Raw genomic sequence first — 24,219 nt, forward strand, 5'->3', positions numbered from 1 at the left:
ATCATCTTCCTAGGAGGCATGGATCTGAAATGGGTGCTTCTCAAGAAACAGCCACCCAAACAAGTGCATCTCAAGGAACAACCACTACTTATGGATCCTCACAAAGGACTAGACCTGCTGCCCCTCCCGAAGTAGAGCCTCCTAAAAAACGAGGAAGGAAGCCGGGGTCTAGAACCAAATTAAAACCAGTTCCACCATCTGGCCGGGTGGCTCTTTATCCAAGTGGTGACTCATGAGTAAATTGCCAACTAATTCATACTGTTAGGTTCTATTTTTAGTTATTTATAAAAGCATCTATCATTTATGTACAGGCAATTTGGTTATGTGAACTACAACTGCAAGCCCCCTTACAGATACACTACTCAACTTGGTGTCATTCTCAAGAGAGAGTACCCAGGTTTGCTTCAAGAAAAGGATGAGGATGGTGTACTGATCAGGGATCGGCCAGCTCTAGACTGGCCTGATTATTTTCTGGGTAGTGTGAATAAAGAAGGCATGACAAATGGGGAACGTGTGCTCTATGAATTTTGGGTAAGAGGCATGTTTTTTTGTTAGTTAGGTTCATTTTCATGTGTCACAACTATGTTGGACTTCATTCTACTGTTAATACATTGTAGATAAGAACTTGAATTTCTTAACCAGTCTTCACAATTCATGTTTCTTTTGTCATATAAACATAGAGAGCATATTTCCATTTCATATTGTTAACTGAAATTTCTTGGTACACATGCAGCGGTTGTTCCAAGTTAACGAAGAAGATCAAGCAGAGGCGGATCGTGTTCTTGACAACTATTTGAAGAAAAAGGTGAAGGACATCATGTATCAAGCCCGTGTGGATTGTGTAAAGGCATACTACAGAAAAAGTGGTGAAAGTTTAGATGATACACTAGCCCGCACAATTGAGCTTGAATATGAACAATACAAGGTGGTCAGGCTGGACTGGTTCAATGATGCTGTGTGGCCGGTTCTATGTCACTATTGGTGCTTAGAGGAGTTCAAAACAAAATGAAAGATAGGACAGGAATGTTGCTTCAGTTCTAATGATATTGCTCAAAACCATGGAGGGTCTAGACCCTTCACATAGACACTACAAGTTCTGGTATGTTATGTGTATGTGTATCTTTGACTTAATATTTGCATACAAATGTAAACATGTCTATTTTGATGCTGCTCATTAACTATTTGTATTTGTAGGCACATAGGTTTGGACAACATAAGGGAACCCCTATTAATGCATTTACTGCAATGAAATCTGGCATGAAAAATGTGGATAGCAGTGGTAATTGTGGTCCAATCAACAACAACAAAGCACAACAATGCATGGTATGTAAATCTAAGTCTGGTTATGAAAACATACATTAATCGTTTAGTTTCTACAAAATTTTAGTTCTTGAAATCCAACCATGATAGCCTGAAATGGATACATGACTAGTGATTTCTGTTGAGCTTCTCCTGATCTTGGTTATGAAATGTCACTGAAGCCTTGGGTTCTAGCCAAGGACCAAACCTCTTAAGAAACAGTGCTTATTGTATTACTTGCTGCATTGTTCACTTGTTCTATGTGTTAGCCATGCGTGTAAAAAGGTATTGTACCTGATATCTACTAAGTTTGTTTTAGAAATGAAGCTAAACTTTAACCTTGAAGTTACAGTTGTATCCTGTTTGTCTCTTCATGTAACATGAAAGCATGCCACTTTTAAATATTTGGTTGTTCCACAGTCTCACTGTCAGCAATGCTTGAAGTGCTTATTTGTTTGTCATGGTTAAAGGACAATTAAATTTCTTGTTTTTAGATTAAGCTAGTACCCTTGTAGCATCACAACATGATTACTTGGAATTGCTTGTAAGATGACTATATAGCAGGGGTTAAGAAGGTTACACAGGAGCATGAAGAACATGAAGACGATGGGGAGCATGAAGAGCATGAGGATATGGAAGAGGTGGAACAAGGGCAAGGGCCACAACATGAGCAAGAGTTGAATGCAAAGGTGTTGTACGATGTGTTAGGTGGTTTGTCCACCCATGGGCGCTTTCCTATAGGATATGGCGCTATTAGGGCAGCTGATGTCAGAGCAGCTGCGAAGGAGAATAATGTGAGTCAATCAAATCTAGTTTCAATGAAAGTGTTGGCCCAACAAAATGCAGAACTATGATGAGAAAATGCAAGGCTACATAAAGAGAAGGATAGTGCGATGCAGCAAGGCAAAGTTGCTATAGATCTAACAATGGTAAGTATGTGTGTTGATAGTTGTTTTCTACAGGCAAACCATTTTTCAAAATCTGAAATATTTAATGTCTTCACTATAGGCACTTTGTCGACGCTTAGGACTGGGACAGGAAATTCCAGAGGAATCCTTACAACTTGAAGCAGCAGTAGCAGTAGCGCAAGCAATTGTGAGTACAACTAGCCTAACTTATTATCTTTTCTATAAAATGACTATAATTTTGATGTGGTATTCAAAATGGCAACATGCAGTCCACCAGTGAGGAAGTGGCCTCGTCTTGATTCTTGCATCTGGACTTAAATTGAATTAATTGAGTACTAATGGTAAGGTAGATATTTGTATTGGTTAAGTTCCCATGGACCGGGACTCAGTTGATATCACTAACATCTCTCATTTGGGCCAGCCTTGCACTTCGACGAAGTTTCCCACATTCCTCAACCCCACAAGCTTCTTCAATTAATTTCCATGTCAGCCAAGAAACAGGCTCACCATCCTCTTCATCACCACCTTCAACAAGCCATCCCTGAGTTTTAGTTGCTTCGGTTCCCAAAAGAGGATCCATGTTCTGATTCTTCTTATCCTTCATTTTTTTTGCATTCATCCTATTATTGTATTGAACAAATACAAGTTGGTTGAGACGCTCACATGTCAGCGTGTTCCTTTTTTGTATGATTCTGCATAAGCAAATTTAGTTTTAGTTAACCGTCTGAAATCACAAGTTATATAGACATAATTAGAGTTTATAGAAGCACAAAGAGTCGGGAGGCTTACAGATTCAAAACAGCTCCAAATCCTTTCACATCCAGAAGCTCTAGAAGTTAAAGAAAGAATCCTTATGGCCATTCTTTGCAGAGTTGGAACCTATGTTCCATAATTTGTCCACCATGTTGCTACAAGTGAAAATACCAAGGTATATCAAATTATTGCAGAATTAGTCCTTACATCCAGGTTTTATATCAGCTTAAATTACACTGAAATAAATTAGAAGGTGTAGATTCTAGCATGGAAAAAATGTTGATGCAGATTCTAGCATGGAAAAAATGTTGCAGCAGATTCTAGCATGGAAAAGCACGTTGCTACAAGTGAAAACAGCAAGGTATATCAATGTACTGCAGAATTACCTGGGTTGAAATCATATTGCTTGCAGCCAGCCTTTGCTACAAGTTTTCCAAAGTGACCTTGTTTCTCTATAAACTTGCATAGCTCCTCATTGAGCACTTTGTTTTCCTTGTCATAGTCACCATGGTAAAAGGTCTCAACAACAGTGAAGAATCCATCCATGATTTCCTCATTCTTGAAGATGGAATCATCATTGTAGCTGTAATATGGGTTCAAAAAATAAGCAGCCTTATGTAATGGAGGCTTGATCAAGAGGCATTGTAAAATTATCCATAGGCCCTATTTTCCTAATGGTCTTCCCTCCAGCCGCATCAAACTCTTCTACCTCTGCTATGTTGGTGTCCTCATCAGCATCCGGCGCACCATCAAGGTCCACAACATCTCTAACCTCTTGTTGTTGAGTAAGCCTAGACTTTTTAGCCTTTTTTGAGTCATCTACGGCTTTCTTGCACTTTTCTTTATCCTTTTCCATCGATAATTTGCAAGGTTTAACCTGCATATTTATTATTTAAAAAAGAAACATTAAGTTCTCAGCAAGAATATAGAATCATGGCTTGATAGAGAATAGATATAATATATTAACCTCGCCACGAATCCCAGCAATATGGAGCTTTAGCCTATGTATTCCTAAGTCACCTGGAGGCCACAATACTTGCACTTGATCACATTCAAGTTGTTTGGATCCACCAACACTCCATACTCCCACTCAATGTCACTAGAGTTCCTCTTTAGGATCATGGGTTTGCTAGTGGAACCAGAAGGATTAGATGCAGCGGATGACATCCTGCAACTACAAATAATTTAATGAGCAAACTTTAGACAACTATTTAATAAGCAACTACAAATAATTTGTTGAGCAAACTACAATATACTAGGCAGCCATTTATTTAACAATCCATTTATAACTATTTAGTATTTATCATTGCATTGTATTCTATCAGAAAGGAGCAGCAGATGCAATCTTGATGTGTGAGATACTCCATGTCCAGTTCTAAGCAGATGCAATCACCACGAAATTTTTTAATACAACCATCTCCTTTAGCTGCACTTGTATGAATAATACAATTACTAAGATACTCAGCAGAAAGTTTTCCCAATTCACAATTCACAAGCTAACTAGTTATTTATCCCATTTGCACGTGTCCAGACATGCCCCAAAGGCCAAAGCTAACCAGGCAGCAGGCATCTAGTCGTGAATGGCATCCAACAAAGAAGCTGACATAACTGAAAATCAATGTACAGCAGGAAAGGCTAACTAGCTAGGCTCAATTTCAATCAGTAAGTGAGCACATATCTGAAAATGGAGAAGCACAACAAAAAACTCTAGGAAAGCAACTAAGCAAGCACAGACATTCAGATCTACTCATGGAGAGAGTGCAGGACTAAGGCCTAATTTTCATAGATCTGATTCCCTAAAATAGGTAGCACTGTTTTGGAATGTGTTTACCTACTAGCTATTGTTAGCATCTGGAAGATTACTACTACTACCTATAGCAATCTAACTAATATTTCTCTTCATATATGTATAGGCCACTGGTTCTTCTCATGTTGGCTTGGAATCGACCAATGATGACAATGCCATATATGGCCACGATGAAGACAATCTCAATGCCGCATACAGAGCTGCATTGGAAACACTGAACCAAACCCATGCATGAAGGTGGGAGTCATCACAAACAGATAATGCCATTTTGTGTTTGTAGAAGCTGTTGGTAGTTGCCACTTCTAACCTTTAGATAGTAAAGGTGCAGCCAACAAGTTGATGCCAGTTTTTGGGAAAGACAATCAACTAGTTGATGCTTTTGTGAAATTATTATTTATGTAGCTGTGGATGCAAGACCTATAGGCATCTTAATTTGTGGCTGTTGATGCCAACCGTGGGCATCTAATCTATATGTATGGCATGTGGATGATGACAAATTGATGCAATATATTTGTGTTCTAGTTGAAAACCTTATAGAATTAGATGTCATGTTTGTGCCAATACTATTATCATGAATATTGTATGAAATTATAAATAAATGAGGTGCTTCTATGGCCTGGTGACTGTAATTATTTCCTGTCGGTACGTTATAATTATACTGTCGGGAGAGGATGACAGGAAAACTGTAATTCTACTGTCGCGGTTCCATCGACAGAAAAACCAGAATTTCCTGTCGGTACAAGTTTATTTTTCTGGAGGTTCAACATCGACAGGAAATTTTATTCCCTATCGGTACACATATTTTTCCTATTGTCGTTTACTGACAGAAACAAAATTCTAGACTTGGCGACCCACAATTTTCCTGTCGACGCCCACCGACAAGAAAAATATTAAACCGATAGTAAAATAATACAACCGACAGGAAAAAGTTATTTCCCTGTCGCTTTAGTTCTGTCGGAATTTTCCTGTCGTTATATCGATAGAAAAATTATTTTTGATTTTGCTTGTCGGTTTTTTGCTTTTTTCTGTCGATTTTTTATCGACAGGAAATTTTTGGTTTCCAGTAGTGATGTTTACTAGCTCTCATGGAGATAGCATGGACAAGCACCTCGTTCGCTTTGCTCAGGAGATAGTAGAGGCTCCACCAGACTTGATGCCTTAGTACAGTTGGGGTTCGGCTGTTCTGGCGGCGACCTACAAAGCTTTGTGCGACTCTTGCTCACCGAAGAGGAAGGTCAGTACCTTTGTTGTGTGTCCACTGCTGCTGATGTTGTGGTTGTTTGAGAGGTTCGACATCGGTCGACTGCAGTTGTTCTCTTACGAGCCGTATGAGTACAACTTCTACACTTTGGACGAGTTTGGAGTGCCCGATCCTATGGACGGGCCGACGATGGGCTCTATTTGGTGCCGACAATAGGTATGCACGTCATGTACTAAGTACGTAAATGTTTTTAATTGTTTCGTAACCGGCAGTTCTTCCGATGTCCTTATGGCGCGGTGAGTATTGTTATTACTTAGTTGCTTTCCCTCAATTTGCCTCATAGATAACTAACGAGATTCTGAGTCTATCCTTGATGAGGGAAACTACCGCTACACGAGGTGGGTCGATCCTCCCCTAACTGAGCCAATGCAAAAATACATCTCATACCTCAAGGGCAAGATCTTCGATCGGGAGATGAAGGTGGACGCCCTTCAGGACTCCCTGGACAATGCAAATCCTTGGGTGTGTAGCATCGTAGGGGATCCGATCTATCTAGATATGTGGTGAAAGTGCCCATACCACCACAACAAGGATCAGCCTCCATCTCCACCATCCTTTGGTGGTGCTGCCTACAGTTGTCACACCCAATTTTAAGGATAAAATTGAATGCACAAAACTCGTGTGTGCCCAGGGATCCATCACACACACAAGCTGACAAATTACATAAAGTATCATCACGGTGTCCTTACATCAGATCCATAATACAACTTAGTCTTACATCACACAACGGAAAATAAAAGATAATAAAACTCTCGTGGGCTTCATCACAGGGAAGGTCAACTGGTTGACCACAAGCCTAAAAATCCTCCGGAAAATCCTCATACCCGTTGTCGTCTATTACCCATCTGGGATTTTGATCCAAATAAAGAAAATAAACAAGCATAAGTACATCCCGTACTTAACAAGTTAACATGGGGTTATGAAGCTAAAAAAGGGTTGACTCTGGTTTACTGCAGTTAGCATTTTTAGTACGATAAGCTTTTATTATCAGATATTATCAAATTATGCTTAAGCTCCCATTTAATCCCATAAGAACATATATCAGGGTCAAGTGTACCATATATCATCATAGAACAACTTAATTAATCATCAACAAGTATCCAGTTATTCTGTGAGTTTTTCGGGCCGCTCGTGACCGTGAGCACGGCTGTTATAACAGTTTGTTACCCTCTGCAGAGGTGGTGCACATTCACCACGAGTCGTGATCCCCATATGCCCAGGTTAATTACTCCCATATCACTGCCAAGGTGAGCAGGCAGGGTACACTATGAAGTCATTTCATAGGTTTCTCTAACAAGTTAGGGCCGCTAGGTTTCCATGGCAGGCAGTTGTAGGAACCCCCCTTTCCTATGGCACATATCCATCGCGGCTATACTCATAGGAACAGAGGCAGCCCTATACCCAACGTGGTAAGCCCCATTTGCGCCAAAAAGGTAACCTCTAACTAGCTAGAAAAGGTCCTATTACTGAGCTAAAGTCAGAGCCATATGACTCTCCCGGTTGCACTGTGAGTCCTAGCTTTTGCCGACAGATAAGTCCTTATGGAGGGCTGGGAGCAACATGATCAAAGGTCATTTGCACCTTCGCCCTATGGAACAGTTGTTATAAATTATGTTGAACTCTCAATTCCATAGAATCATTCATCATCATGTAGATCAAGTTCAGTTAGAGCACTAGCAATCTACCCATATGCATTTAACCCATAGGAGACAAGGAATAGGATAATCAATCACTAGGATGTCCTTACGGGTATCAAAATTAGACACATGCAAATGAGTAATTGATTAAAGTGAAATAGGACATCAAGGTAGGCCCATGCTATACTTGCCTTGGTTCACAAACTCTTGCTGGTCCTGCTGGTCGTCGAAGAATTCTTGATCTCCAACGTTCTCCTCACCGTCTGAACGCGACCAACACGGCAACATACAACATTCCAAAAGCATTCATGCAAAGCAAACATTCCTATCATTAGAACAGTACACCAACAGTATAGAAATCAAGATAAAATGTTTGTGAAAATAATCTACGTCTCGCTACGATCACGTCAACACGAAGTTGGAGCTAAAATGCGAAAGTTATGATTTAAATGGGATTTCCTATAGCAATATATTTAATTAAACCTAACCAGGAAATTAAAATGTTCCAAACTTGACTAACAGTGATCCTAACATGTAGATTATGGAATCACGAAGCTAACGCGATTTGAACAGATCAATTCGGAGCTAAAACGACAATTTTATAAGCAAAACAGTTCAAATGTCATTTCTGTAAATACTGAAAACGTATTTTAGACTAAAGCAGTGAACTATACGCTTTCAAATCGAGAATGCGTAATCAGGGAAATGCGCTTTGGACTGCGGGTTAGGACTTAGAAAAGTACATGGTCTCTTTAGCAAAACTGCCACGCGAAGGGGTACCGGACGTTCTCGGCCGTTGGATCATGGATGGGTGGCTCGGATTAGATCAGAGGAGGGAGAGAAGAAGGAGTCCGGCCGAAACAGTGTCTCCGGCGGCAAGGCTCCATTGCCGGCGGCATGGAGGTCACCGGAGCGCGCGGAGCATGGCCTATGGGCCACGGTTCAAAAATCCGAGGGCACCGGGAGTTAGCTGGGGTGAAGGGGAACTCGCCAAGGCCATTACGGCGGCCGGAGGAGAGAGCCGAGGCGGCGGACGCCATGGCCGGCAGCCGAAGCTCGCGGACGCTCGCGAATAGAGCCCAAACGGCCACGAAATACAAAATTGAAAGCACAGGGGGAAGGAGGGGAGCACGGCGAAGCTCACCGCGAGGAAAAGCGAGGACGGGGGAGGTTCGGAGACAGCGGTCCGTGCGGACGGGCGGACGGCGGTCGACGGAGCTCTTCCGTGCGGCGGTTGCGACCTCCGTGGCGTGGGCACGAGTGAGAAATAGAGCGGGCACAGCAGGGGAGCGCGCGCGGGGGGGGGGGGGGCTCGGCTCCTTTAAATCGAGGCCGAGGGGCGGGGGGCGCTCCCACGACTCCAGGAGCGGCGGCGGTTGCTGCCGAGACGGTTTCCGCGTGGCTCGGGCGCGGGGCAGAGGTGGGGGACGCGCTGACGGGCGGGGCCGGGCGGTTAGCGGCTGCGGGTGCTAGGAAGGCGCAGCGGCGGTTGCGCGCGTTGTGCTGGGCTGGCGCGGCTTGCTGGGCCGAGCGAGGCGCGCGGCTGGGCTGGCGGCTGGCGCGGAGGAAAAGACCAGCGGGCCGAAGGAGCTGGGCCAACGGGCCGAAATGAAGAAGGGAGGGGAAAAATGAATTTTGCATTTTTCTTTTTTCCAAATAGATTTCCATAAGCATTTTCAAATAGGTTTTGAATTCATTTGAACTTTGAATCAAGATCAATCATCACAAAATTAGATATGCAGCAGCATGTATGCATCAAGAAGTTTCTAACCTTATATTTAATTTTAATTCCACAAAATTTATTATTTTCCTATATTTTAATGCACACATATTTGCATAAATAAATCAATTTAGCTATTTTAAAAGAGTGCAAATTTTAGGGTGTTACAACAGTGAGGCTGGGCCTTCTCAGTTCTCCCAAACCCAATTCTACTAGATAGTAGACTTGACGTTCTACACTTGGCGATTCACATTCCCCTAAGGCATGGTAGGTTTAGAAATGGCACATGTTAGGGTAGTCATGGTACCTCGCATGCCACTACAATTTGTACTACTTCATGTGAAATGGTGTGCGCAAAATTGCGTGATGTATCGTAGGAGTAGGCACGCAACATAGCAGATGAATATAACTGTTATTTCGTTGTAATGCCAGGATGTACCTTTATTTACACTTTCGTGATCAATGCCAGTTTCATTTTCTACCAGAAAGGCAACCTACGTTTCGTCAAACGGCTATCAAGAAATTTATTCACAATTCACTACACCACAACACTAATATAGCGTCACATGTGTGTCGTTATAAATATACTAATACCGTTGCACCGTCGGTCGGTATAGCTAGCCCATGGATCAAGTGTCGGTAAATGTACATGTTGCGATAAACCATCAGTCGGTATAGATATTTACCTATACAGTCAAACAGTTGGTCAGTTTAGATCAGTATAGAGGACACACCTTCGGTCAGTATAGGGCCGTGCCTTTGGCGCGCGGTGTGGAAATAAAAGAAGACAGGTTCGCAGGATGTAACACTCTAAAAATTTGCATTCTTTAAAAATAGTTAAATTTGATTTATCTAAGTTATTATGTGTGCAATCAAATATAGGAAATTAATAAATTTTGTGAAATTAAAATCAAATATAAGGTTAGTAACCTCTAGATGCATACATGCTGCTGCACTTTTATTTTTGTAATGATTGGTTTTGATCAAATTTGGATTGAATGCAAAATCAATTTGAAAATGGTTTGCTAAAACGCTAGAAAATTAAAAGAAAAAGGAAATTCATTCTCGCCCGTCCCTTCTTCATTTCAGCCCGCTAGCCTTTTCCTCCGCGCCAGCCCGCCAGCCCAGCCGCGCTGCCTCCCTTCCTCCGCACCAGCCCAGCCTCGCGCGGCCTGCATCGCCGGCCCGCTCGCCTTCCCCCTTTTCCCCCTTCCCCGTTTTCTTCCTGGGCCGGCCCAGCTCGGCTGGCAACCGCCGCTGCCGCGCCCCTTCCCGACGTCTCAGCCGCTGCCCGCTCGGGCCCGCACGTCAGCACCTTCCCCAACCTCCTGAGTCCCGCGCCAGTCAAGCCGCAACCGCCCGCGCCCACTCGCGACATCGTGGGAGCGTCTCCCCAGCGCCCGACCTCTATAAAACGGCGCCGAGCCCGTCGCCGCCGCTCCCTGCTGTCTCCCCCACTTCCCTTTTGCACTCGCCGAGTGCAGCGGAAGCCAAAAACCGTCGCATAGACGAGCCAATGTCCGCCGTCCGCCCCTCCGCATGGACAGCCGTCCCCGAGCCGCCTCCGTTTTCCCCGTGGTGAGACCCCCTTGCTCCCCTCTTTCTCCCCATGCCGTTTATTTCGCGTTTCATGGCCTCTAGCACCCAATCCACGAGCGCCGTCAACCTTCCCACCGCCGGCCATGGCGACCTCCGCCTCAGCCACGTCCTCCGGCCGCTCTCTCGGCCTAGACGAGTTCGCTCGCACCCCCTCTCTCCTCCGGTGCTCTCGGATGCGCAAACCGAGGCCCATAGACCAAGTTACCCGCTCGCCGGTGACCTCCTTGCCACCGGCCATGGCTGTGCCGCCACGGCTGCCACTGTTCCGGCCGTCGGCCACCTTTTCTCTCTCCCCCAGATCTAATCCGAGCCGTCCGTTGCTTGATCAACGGCCCAGAGAGGCCGATACCCCTTCGCCGTGGCAAAATTGCTAAAGAGTCCCTCGGTTTTCAGCAAATTATGCCCGCCATCCCTCAGTTGATTAAATCAGAATATCCTTTTTATTTATTTTAAATCCAAAAATAGTTCATACTAATTACAGAAATGCCATTGGATTTGTTTTGCTCATAAAAACTTCGTTTTAGCTCCGAATCGACCTGTTCAAATTGCGTTAGATTCGTAATAAAGTTCTCTACATGTTAGTACCGCTGTTAACCATGTTTGCAACTTTTGAGTTTCATGGTTAGGTTTAATTAAATAAATTGCTATAGGAAACCCCGTTTAATTCATAACTTTCGCGTTCTAGCTCCGATTTTCGTGAACTTCGCGTTGATGTGATCGTAGCGAGACATAGATTCTTTTCATAAACATTTTAACTTCTTTTCTATACTACTGGTGTACTGTTCTAACTATAGGGTTGTTTGCTTTGCATGAATGCCTTTGAAATGTTGTTTGTTGCCGTGTTGGTCGCGTTCAGACGATGAGGAGAACGTTGGAGATCAAGAGTTCTTTGATGACCAGCAGGACCAGCAGGAGTTTGCTAACCAAGGCAAGTATAGCATGGGATCTACCTTGATGCCTATTCACCATTTATTAATTACTCATTTGCATGTGTCTAATTTTGATACCCGTAAGGACATCCTAGTGATTGATTATCCTGTTCCTTGTTCTCCTATGGGTTATATGCATATGGGTAGTTTGCTAGCGCTCAATGTAACTATACATGATCTACATAATGAAATAATGGTTCTATGGAACAAAAAGGTAAAATTGACTTTTAAACAACTGAATTATAGGGCGAAGGAGCAAATGACTTTCGATCATGATGCTCTCGGCCCTCCATAAGGACTTATCTGTCGGCAAAAGCTAGGACTGACAGTGCAACCATGAGGGTCACATGGCTCTGACTTTAGCTCAGTAGTAGGACCTTTTCTAGCTTGTTAGAGGTTACCTTTATGGCACAAAAGGGGCTTGCCACGTTGGGTATAGGACTGCCTCTATTCCTATGTGTATAGCCGCGATGGATATGTGCCATAGGAAAGGGGGGTTCATACATCTGTCTGCCGAGGAAACCTAGCCGCCCTAACTTGTTAGAGAAACCTATGAAATGGCTTCATAGTGTACCCTGTCCGCTCACCTTGGCAGTGATATGGGAGTAATTAACCAGGGCATATGGGAATCACGACTCGCGGTGAATGTGCACAACCTCTGTAGAGGGTTACAAACTATTATAACAGCCGTGCTCACGGTCACAAGCAGCCCAAAAAACTCATAGAATAACTGGTTATTTATTGATGTTCATTTATGATGTTCTATGATGTTAAAATGATACAATTGATTCTGATATCTGATCATGTGGGTTAATTGGGGCTTAAGCATAACTTGATAATAGCTGATGATAAAATCTTGACTTACTAAAAGTGCATAACCACAGTAAACCAGAGTCAACCTTTTTGAGCTTTCATAACCCCATGTTATCTTGTTAAGTACGGGAAGTACTTACGCTTGTTTACTTTCTATATTTGGATAAAAATCCCGGATGGGTAACAGATGACAACAGATATGAGGAGTTCCCTGAGGACTATTAGGCTCGTGGTCAACCAGTTGACCGTCCCTGTGTTGGAGCTTCCACGAGAGAGCTATCTTTTTATTTTCCGTTGTGTTGTGTAAGACTATGTTATGTTATTAATGGTGATGTAAGATACACCGTGATGATACTTTTTATAATATGTCAGCTTATGTGTGTGACTGATCCCTAGGCACACATGAGTTTAGTGCATTCAATTTTATCCTTAAAATTGGGTGTGACACGGGAGACTAAAAATGAAACAGGCCCCATTCGTAGCAAAACTGTTGGACCCAAATACGATCTCTCCAAACCCTAACTCTTGGTCGCTTTAGTCTTCAGGTGCATCTTCAGATTTCATCTGCCGCCGCTTCCACCGCAAGTCTCGCACTCACCAAATCCTTGCCCGCCCGCCCAAATCCGCAGCTGACGCTGCCGCCCAACTTCGCTGCCGCATCTCAGCTCAGCCGCCCACCAAATCCCTGCACACCCGCCCAATTCCGCAGCCGCCGCCACCGCCCAACTCCTCCGCCGCCCAACTCTGCCACCGCCGCCGCCACGTGATTCGCATCGCGTGCCAACCCTGCATGGCCACCCAAATCCGCGCCCTTGCCAGGTCCAACCAAATCCTCCCTTCCCTTCCTCCAAAACGCCCTTACATACGGCCACACAAATCCCCCCGTCGTTGTACGCTAGTTTGCCAAATCTACACCAGGATTACACTATTCTATTTAGGAGCGATAGTTCCAGAAGAGACGATTGGTAGGCGTGTGGTGTGGACTACTCTTCTTTGTCATTTCTCTAGAAGAACATGTCTGCATTTTTGTAAGTCTTCTACTCTCGTGTATGTATGCTACTCTTCTCCCTAAGTGTGCATTTTTGTTGTTTTTTATTAATCAAAAAGTAGTGATAGCGTGTATATAGCTGGAATCCAGCAGCATATTGCAAAGATATCAAATCTAAAGTGACAAATGGACATGCTTTCTATTCACGTCTCACACAGAACTCTTTGAAGTCGAGTCTGTGCCATAAAACTTCCCTATTTGCGCATGTGCACTGGTGCCATTCGAGGTTCTGCAGATCAGACAGGGCATCATCTAATATTCAATAGGTTCTGTAGAAACCCCTTTATTGCTCCCTGTCAGCTGCAGTTCCCCATAGAAACATACGTATGTGTCTTCCTGCTATTACATTCAATGCTTGCCATATAGTGTTATCCTCTACATCTATAGAATTGTATATAAATAATGTGTGTGTTTACATTTAAGCTTGCCGTATAGTATTATCCCCAGTGTTTCCCATGATTCAGTTGTATAACTTTGTTTATTAATAATCAATATGTTTACATTATACATTTCTACATACCTCCATTGAAAATCAGTTTTTGTCATGGCACACACACGCTGACAGACCAGATGTGCTAAATGATGATATGATTTTGTGGGCAGTAGCCTGATCTCAATTTTTCCTGTTACTCTAGCTTGTCACCCTATATATAAGTTCCTGTGCAAAGTAATAGAAAACAGAAATGCAGACTATTATCTTTTTGGCATAATCAATTTACTACACTACTTTATTTTGCAATTCATGTCTCAACATACTTATACATGTACTGATCTGATGTCATGTGTATTAACACTACAGCTGCCATGGTGCGTTGGACGTGTAGCTGAAAGAATCTGCACAGGTCCGTCTACCCCAGTCTAGAGCTGAAGTGGGCAACTTGCAATCTTTTGGAGATTATTTGAATAGCCACAACGTTGGCAGTTGCTCTTCTTGTGCGTACTGGTATGATCCTCTTTCTGTAGGCCATCTTTTTTAATATTGTTGTGGACATGAACACGACAATCGTGTTTAAATTAAAATTGTTCTGTGGATTCATGGATATGAGCAGGGTTGTCAAAGTATGTAGCTTCTTTGCTGCTTATGGTCTTTTTTTTATTTTATAGTTCATTTCTAAAGCTGCTTGATCTTTCACAAAGGGGAATGGATAAATCATGGATCGATAATGATGCTAGGTACAAAGACTTATTTCACAAAGACTGAAAGTTCTATTTGTAGTTAACATGGGAATTAACTTAAAAACTGCATTTAGGCACACCAAGATATATCAACAAGGGGTGAAAAATTTCATAGCTTTTGCATTTGAGAATTCAGCGGTAGGAAGCAAGATACTATGCCCTTGCAGAAAGTGTGTTAACTCATTTTGGAGGGAGGGAAGTGAAGTACGTGAGCATTTGATATGTGATGGGTTTCTAAAAGGTTATAGAACATGGACCTTACATGGAGAAGTTAGCTCTTCTCTGAATCATGGAAACTATGATGGTGTTGAACTTATGGAGGAGACTGACGAAGATGATAACATCTCTGATTTGCTTAGGGACTTAGCTGCTGGTTTAGATGATAAAGGGGATTTTGATGACAACAATTCAGACCTAGAACCCTGTGAGGAGCTAGTTGCCATTCAGAAGTTAGTATCAGAGAATAGCAAAGAGTTATACCCTAATTGCAAGAAATATACACAACTGTGTTTCCTAATTAGATTACTCCACACCAAACTCCTCGGAGGGTGGAGTGATAAGATTTTTAACCTGCTACTAGATCTACTTAATGATGCACTACCTGAGGGTTCGACACTGCCTAGAAACTTTCATGAAGCTAAGAAATTAGTGAAATCTATAGGAATCAGATACACTAGTATTCATGCTTGTGATAAAGACTACATTCTATTTTGGAAAGATAACGAGGGGTTGGATTCATGTCAAAAATGTAAGGCTTCTCGGTGGAAATCAGTAAGGAAGAGCCTAGATGGAAAACATGTATATAAGGTTCCTAAAAAGGTTCTCCGCTACTTTCCAATAAAGAAATGTCTAAAACGGATATTTCTATCCTCTAAAACAGCAAGTCTAGTGAGATGGCATGATGAAGACCGTAAAAAGGATGGTCTGCTTAGGCATCCTACAGATTCACCACTATGGCAAGACTTTGATAAGAAACATCCAGATTTTGCTACAGATAGTCAAAATATCCGTCTAGCATTTGCCACCAATGGTTTTAATCCGTTTAGAACCATGAATGTTAGCTATAGCGTTTGGCCTGGTATTTGTATTCCCTACAACTTTCCACCTTCAATGTGCATGAAGAAATCAAATTTCATCCTTTCTTTGTTGATTCCTGGTAAAAATGCTCCTGGTAGTGATATGGATGTCTATTATCAGCCACTAGTTCAAGATCTGTTACATCTGTTTACCAAGGGAGTTAGAACATATGATGCTTCGAAGGGTGAGTTCTTTCAGTTGAAGGCAGCGGTATTATGGACTATTACTGACTTCCCAGGTTTAGGCTATGTGTCCGGGTCTATGACATCCGGTGAAGCTGGATGTCCTGATTGCCACAGCTATACATGTTCACTTAGACTTGGTAATGGTACCAAGACTTGTTATATGGGTCATCGCAGATTCCTGCGTGAAGACCACCCATTTAGGTTTGATGCTAATAAATTTGGTGGTAAAACTGAGTTTAGGGCAGCACCTACTCCACTTTCTGGGGAGGAGGTTTTGGAGTGCACTAAAGACCTTAATACAGTTTTTGGGAAGGATCCTTTTGGAAAGAAACCAGCAACCATGAGACGCAAGGAAGGAGAGCCTTTGGTCATATTCAAAAGGAGATCTATTTTGTTTGAACTGCCATATTGGGAAGATTTGATGTTGCGACATAATTTTGACTTCATGCACATAGGGAAAAACATGAGTGAAAGCTTAGTTAATACATTCATGGGCATAGATGGGAAGTCCAAGGATAATTTGAATTCCCGTTTGGACCTTCATGTTCTTGGTATTAGAAGTGATCTCCACCCTATTGAAGTGGAAGACCAACTTTATTTACCACCAACACCATACTCAATGAGTCCTGATGAGAAGAAATTATTTTGTAAAGTACTAAAAGGGGTGAAGTTTCCTCATGGTTATGCATCTGATATACGTCATAATGTACATGTTAATGAGAGGAAGATATTTGGGCTTAAGAGTCATGAGAGCCACATTATTTTACAACACTTGCTTCCACTTTGTGTGAGAAAAATATTGCTATAAATTGTGAGTGCTGCAGTGATCCGTATATGTAATTTTTTCAAGAAGCTTTCCTCCCCTGTCATTCGAATAGGTTATATGGAAAGTTTAGAGGTTGAAATAGCTGAAACCTTGAGCCTTCTTGAAACTGTATTCCTTCCATCCTTTTTTGATATCATGGTACACTTGATGGTTCATCTTCCTCCTCAAGCAAAGATAGCTGGACCAGTTCATTTTCGCAGCATGTGGCCTGTGGAGAGGTAATTTAATTAGGCATACTACTGAACTAAATTAGGTACCTATTAGTTTTATGACATTATCAATGTGCCTATTATTTATGTGTATAGGTATCTGATGAGATTGAAGGGTTCTATTCGTACAAAAAGTCACCCTGAGGGATCAATTATGGAGTGGTCTAATTTTACAGAATGCCTTACACTTTGTTCTCGCTACTTACATGATGGGACTAGCCATCAATTTAGAAATGAAGATTGTAGTACAACTCCTTTCTTTCGTAGCATTGGTCGAGGATTGGCCGGAAAGTGCATAGTGAGTATAGATCACAAGACATGGCTGCAAGCCCATAGATATGTTTTGTTCAACTATGACAATATACAGCCTTACTTGGAGTAAGTTATCTAGACCCATTGTCACACTTTACATCACATGATGGGTTTTCTCTGCATACTAAAGTGATAAAATGATGGACCTTGCAGCAAGCATGCTCACTATCTATCATCAATTGGTATTCAAAATGGACGGGACATCAGTCGCATGCATCATGAATCCTTTCATGAGTGGTTTAGGTTGCATGTAAGTAATAATAAAACTTAACACAAGTTAGTTAATGTGGATTTGGCATTTATATTAATTATAGTTTGAAAATCACAGGTGGAAGAAATGGGAGAGGAAGCACTAGATGAGATAAAAATTTTAGCAAAGGTGCCTATGATGTTTGCACATAAGTATAGTAGCTATAACATAAACGGATTCAACTTTCACACACTATCCTATGATGAGGGTAGACCTATTCAAAATAGCGGGGTTGCTCTAGTTGCTGAGTCATCAAGCTTTGAAAGTGACAATAATGATAACATTATAATAGGAAGCAAGACATATTATGGTATTATAACCGAAATTCATGAACTGAACTATTACCACAAAGGAAATGTGGTGCTTTTCAAGTGTGATTGGGTTGACAACCGTGTGCAAAACAAATGGGTGAAAACGGATCAATTTGGGACCACAACTGTGAATTTTAGGCATTTATTCAATACAGGTGAAAAGATATCTGATGAGCCTTTCATTCTAGCATCACAGGCAGTTCAAGTATACTATGTCCCTGAAGCAATTGATACTGACTGGGTTGCTGCTGTTCAGTCAGTCCAAAGAGATGTGTTTGACTTTGATAATTTGGAGTATGAGGACATAAATAATGATAATGGACCAGTTGTGTACCTGCCTAATCTAAATCGCGATGTGACTGTGGATATTGTTAATGGGGTTGTCCCTTCTATTAGAACAGACATAGATGGTATTACTGTTGATCAAAACAAGTCTAAAAAAGGTTCTAAAAAGTAAGTCTTGTCAAACAATGTGTCTACTATTTTCCTGTGAGTATTGCTAATTTATTTGTCCATTCATAGGAGAAAACATGTCAAGACCAAAAAGAAATAATAAGGATGTCCCTGTCAATCCGTATGAGCAACTTCGAGATGACCAGATTGAAATCAATAACCAGAAGCTTGAAGCTCTAAATCTGCCTCGTATGAACAGTTTAGGGCAGAATGTTCAACCTAGTAAAAGAACAAAGGTTTTGTATAGACTTTTATTTACTACGACAATCATTGCATATTTCTTAACAAATATTTTTACTATTGTGTGCCTTTTCTGTAGAGGACACAACAATCAAGTGGTGCAGCAACTGTAGGTCACAATCTGCGTAGGTCACAAAGAAATCGTGCTGAAAATGCAAATGAGCAGATTGAAGAAGATCCTAAGTACCAGCCATCTGGAGATGTTTTATGCAACGATGAAGGTCTTGTAGAGTGTGACTTGCTGCATCACAAATATCTTGTCATATTACATGTTTTATACTAATGCTTCTTATTTAAAATTGTTTACTACAGATCTTCATAATAGTCCGCCAAAGAAGAGGAAAAGAAGCATCACTACGATGGACAACATATTTGCAAGAACACCAAACGTGCCTAAGATCAAGATAATACTCAATGAATTTGGTCAGCCTATTGGAGAGAATTATAGACAGTTTTCTAGTGCCATTGGCATTCTAGTGAGACAGACATTATCAGTTGGGTGTTCGGACTGGAGGCTTGTTGACGTTGAAAAGAAAGACCAAGTGTGGGATACTTTAAAGGTATTTTTCCTCTTCAATTCTTTGGACCTTGATTGCTGAAATCTGCCACACATCATGTATTGTTTTATGTACTGATTTGCTACGAAGTGTGGGTTGTTCCATTCTTATGATGAGTATTGGATTATTACCCTAAGGATTGATTTACTATTGATGGAAAATTAGGAATTCTATGACGTTGATGAGGCTGCCAAAAACTGGTTTCTGGTCACTGCTACAAGGAAATGGAAGGATTTTAAGGCAACCTTAAAGAAGAATTTTTTTGATGAAAAGGTAACAATTGAGGTATTGCAGCGAAAACATGGTGACAGAGTTAAACCTACTGACTGGAGGTTCCTCATTGAGCACTGGACCTCTCCTGGATTTGGAGTAAGGACTAAACTTTTTATATATTCATATTTGGACTACAATATATTTGTTGAATTGAACAATTTCTATCCTAGGCTCGAAAGGAAATATCCAAACTAATCGTGCAAAGTTGAGGATACATCATACATCAGGAAGCAAGAGCTTTGCTTGTTCTAGGCATGAAATGGTATAGAAAATATCTCTAGCATTCAATTTTAGTGCATTATTTTGCTGTAGTTTTAGTATTGAATTAAAATAATTTTAGGGTGTAGAGCTGGGTGCGTGCCTCGAAGAGATGAAATCTATATCAGAACACATACAAGAAAAAATGGAGTTCCATCCCAACAAGCAGAGCCAATAATTGTAAGTTCTTTTCCGTAACTTTTCCATAACATAATTTTAGTATCTAATATCTCTCTCTAGTGTATAAACATCCATATTCCATTTTGCTAGAACAAACTTAAATCAGTTGTTGAAGCCCACCCAGAGTTGATAGAAAGATCAATTCAGCAAGGTGATGTCTTTGCTGCTGCTTGTGGAGAAAAGGAGCCAAGAGGGCGTGTTCATGCTTTGGGTCTAGGACCAACTCCCCAAGATATTGGTACCCCTAGTTTGAAGTGTTACAAGCCAACAAGGCTACAAATGGAAGTTCTAGCTCGTAAAAAGGTTGAAAGTGACAAAGCTTCTCTAGAACGACGCATACAAGAATTGGAAGACGAACTACACGAGGCAAGGATAGTGCAAGAAAGAAGAAATATGGAAATCACCTCACACAACGGTTCTAATTCACGAAACCATGTGGTAAAGAACTTCAAGACTTTGAATTACTTAAGTCATGATTGAGTAATCTATCTTTCCTATGCTGGATAATATGGTGACATGTGAATAATACATATTACCCCTCTTGTATTATTTATGTAGAGCCCAAGGTCTGAAGAACATGTTGATGAGGCACATCATGCTCAACCATTTGAAGATGATGATGTTTTTGCAGATATTAATGAAAACTGCGACCACTATGACGAAGATGATGTTTTTGCGGATATTACCCCATCTGAGCAGCATGCTAATTTCCTATCTGTGCAGCGTGCTGCTGCCCTATCTGCGCGTGTTGCTGCCCTGTCTGCGCAACGTGCTCCTGCCCTATCTGAGCAGCATGCTAACTTCCTAACTACGCAGCGTGCTGCTGCCCTGTCTGCGCAGCGTGCTCGTGTCCTGTCTGTGCAGCCTGCTACTGCCTCGTTCACGCAGGAAGCTACTGGTACCCCGTCAGCGCAGGAAGATGCAGCCCCGTCCATGCAGCCTGCTCCCTCTCCATCTGTGCAGCCTACTCCTACCCCATCTACGCAGCGTGCTCCTGCCTCCTCTGTGCACAGTGCTGTAGGAAAATCAATTGATCTTTGTCAGGAGTGCAGCGCTACTAGTCCCATAAAAAATGTAGCCCCACAAAAGAAGAATAAACCTCCTCATGTTTCACCTGCTGACGTTGTAATTTTCTTAATATAACCTTGCTTTCAGTTCTTGCAGTTCTATACATTTGTTCAATTTTTGCTGACAAGTGCATAAACCATTTTAGGTTGGAAAGGAGGTCACATTATATGCCTTGTTTTGGCCAGAAGCTGTGGCTAAGGAAACAGTCATTTCAACAAATCCAACCAATGTACTCTTGGAAAGCAGTATTGTGAAGTTGTTGTGAAGGTTGTGATTAAAATGGATACAGTGCTACCTCACCCTTATGGTGACATTGAGACTTTGGCTGATGCTAAGTCAATGCCAATTCAGTGGCCATACAACAAAGTAATAAACTAAATTTTCCTTTGTTTCTTTTATTCATATATGTGATAAGTGAACAAAGTTTCTAATTAATGATATTTGTAATAGTTGAACGTCAGCAAGGCATCACATTCATCCAAGTCTACTGCAGGTATGTATTTTTCCTGAATTTTACCTATACCAAGCTGCAATTTGTGATGCTGAACACACCCTGCTATGCATACAACACACTATCAAAAGAATTTGGTACTGCTTGTTCTTATTCATTGCCATCTAAATGTATTTGTTGGGCTGTTTTTTTTCTAAATTTTACATTCATCAAACTGCTATTTGTGATGCTTCAGTAACCATAAACGTTACCTGTGTCCCAGCCCTGTCTCGAAGGCTGACTCCCCCTTACTGTTCTCCTCTTTCACCCACTGAACTAAGTTAATAACCATGAATCATCGGAATGAGGAAACAGGGAACCCATGCCAGCAACTGTGAATCCCTAAAAAGTTTCCTGCTTGTTTTGTACACGATATAAAGCCATGAAGAGTACAGCTATTGCATATAAAAGCAATGTAATAAATTACATTATTTACATATATCGGTGATGCCTGCTTTTGTTAAGTTTTAGACGTGTCTCTGGCTTGCAAGGCTGTATGGTAGTTTTGCTTACTGCAAAAAATAGCAGTTAGTGCAAGGCTATTTTAATCAGCATGAGAATGATATTATGTTTCTTTCTTTAATATGAGATTAATTGTTTCATAAATGAGAAATAGTTCTTGCATATATTCTTCAAAACCATGACATGGTGGCGTTGGTCCAATGAGTTCTCCCTGTGCACAGATTGAAAAAAACCCAGTGTTTTTCACTAACATTATGCTTCTTTTTAAGTGTCCTCGACATGTATTTGATTGATTAAAAATAGCAATTTGACCACATCACCACAGGCCTGTACTTGTTACAACTGTTAGATAATGAACAGTGGATTTGCCAAGTCCATCTTAGTGACAGGTAGAAAACTGCTCATGGCTACTCTTAGTAACTTTATCTTGCCTTTTATGATAGACAAAGCAATAGCTCAAAAAATGGTTTTGATTATGCAAAATTTATCTTTGGCTGAACTAACTATCAGCTTCAACTAACTACCATCAATGTCTCTGTTAGTTAGAAATGCCTTGGTGAGATTAATAGTTTACTAGAAGCACAATTAGAACGCTGCATCTGACAGAACAAAGTACTACAGTACAAGTTGGAACTGAAAAATATGATTTGATTTTTCAGGTGGAAGGCGCTAGATGTAACGTGATTATTTTGTGTCAGCAAGCAGATCAAACTTTTGTAAGATGGAGATGAAACATCGATGGATGCTAGTTGCCTTGGATGATATAGCATTTTGTAAAGAACTGCTTGGGGATGGATGCTAGTTGCTTTGGATGATGTAACATTTTGTAAAGAACTCCTTGGGCATGTTAGCTGTGAGGTGTGCAAGGCAGACTTGTGTGTTGTGAAGAATACTGTAATTTGGTGTCTCATGTTACTGTGAGGTGTGCAACCTAGCATGACTATTACATGTACCAATTGGCATGAATGAAATCTAAGCTATGTCATTGTGACTCGATTTTGTGTCTCATGTTGAATGTGACCTTGTATGTTTCATGTCTAAAAGAATACTGTAATTTGGTTAATGTGAGATTAATAATGTATTTTTGCGTCATGTGATCTATCCATTGGATTGTTGGTTGGTATAAATCCCTTTAGCCTTGAACTGTTGGATGGTAAAACTACTATATGCCATCAGCATGTTGGTCGGTATTGCTTCAGCATTTCGTCACACTATCGGTCGCTAAAAGTATGTCGGTCGCTATAACCCTATCCTGACGCCACTTTCAGCGGCAGCAGTTAAGTGTCCGCATAGATCTATACCGAGCGATAGTGCGTTGCTGTATCCACCTATAGCGACCAATGGTGCATCGCCATTCTGGGGCTGTGGTGTAGTGATTTGTAATTCCATAGATCGACAACTTAAAACTTAAATTCAATGACCAATACTCTCATAGATTTTTGGGAATATATTCTCAATGATTATTGCCGGGAGAAAATTACTAGGCACCTGTTGTCTGTGGAATTGGCGACAGCATCTTGTTGCCATTTCAACAGCCGACAGCCCCATGTCGCCATTTCAGGTGCTGACACCCACTGTCGCCATCTCAAATGCCGACAGGTCACTTGTCGCCATTTCAAATGGCAACAGGTAGGTGGGGCCCGCTTGTGTACGTCGTCGGCCGACACGGTGGTTGCCACATGAGCCCCATACTCAGCTCAGGTACTCCTATTTTCAGCTAATATTCTTTTAGGGATGGACGTCGTGCCCATTGAGTGAAAAAATTCGTACCCACTGAGTGGAAAATTTTATCTCACTCACCGTTGCTGATGCCAATAACGAAAGGGATGGAGGAAAACAAAGAAGAGAGATTGGATTAGCAAATGGTTGATTGTAGCAAAAGCCAGATAGTGAATTGCGGCAGCATGCGTCCTGATGACTGATCGACCAGGTCCTAACTATATAGCGATCGAGAAATTAAGACAGGCACATACTATTATGCCTCCAGGCCCGTCGCCCCCGGCTCGGTTGCTAGCTTGCAATTAAGGCCCCGTTTGGCTGGGCTCCGGCTCCTGCCTGTTGGCTCGTGGGCGGCCGACAGGATGGTACTGTTCATCAGAGCCGTTTTTCTCTCTTCTC

The 24,219-nt window shown here is 41.7% G+C and overlaps 2 protein-coding genes and 1 pseudogene across 2 annotated transcripts; all 3 read left to right on the forward strand.

Annotated features, from left to right (window-relative positions):
* Positions 1-1,931: 1,931 nt before the first annotated feature.
* LOC136483111 (uncharacterized) lies at positions 1,932-5,306 on the forward strand. Its single transcript, XM_066480213.1, is given in 3 exon segments — positions 1,932-2,228; positions 2,308-2,394; positions 4,874-5,306. Coding segments are annotated over 3 exon segments (513 nt in total). The 3' UTR covers positions 5,003-5,306.
* Positions 5,307-14,995: 9,689 nt separating this feature from the next.
* Positions 14,996-19,412, forward strand: LOC136483969 (uncharacterized; annotated as a pseudogene).
* Positions 19,413-19,671: 259 nt separating this feature from the next.
* Positions 19,672-21,414, forward strand: LOC136483970 (uncharacterized). Its single transcript, XM_066481134.1, has 5 exons — positions 19,672-19,702; positions 19,984-20,081; positions 20,172-20,519; positions 20,640-21,206; positions 21,295-21,414. Exons 1-5 carry the CDS (start codon positions 19,672-19,674, stop codon positions 21,412-21,414), a joined length of 1,164 nt encoding a protein of 387 aa, XP_066337231.1.
* Positions 21,415-24,219: the final 2,805 nt, after the last annotated feature.

This window comes from Miscanthus floridulus, chromosome 9, assembly GCF_019320115.1.
Source record: "Miscanthus floridulus cultivar M001 chromosome 9, ASM1932011v1, whole genome shotgun sequence".
Lineage (NCBI taxonomy): Eukaryota > Viridiplantae > Streptophyta > Magnoliopsida > Poales > Poaceae > Miscanthus > Miscanthus floridulus.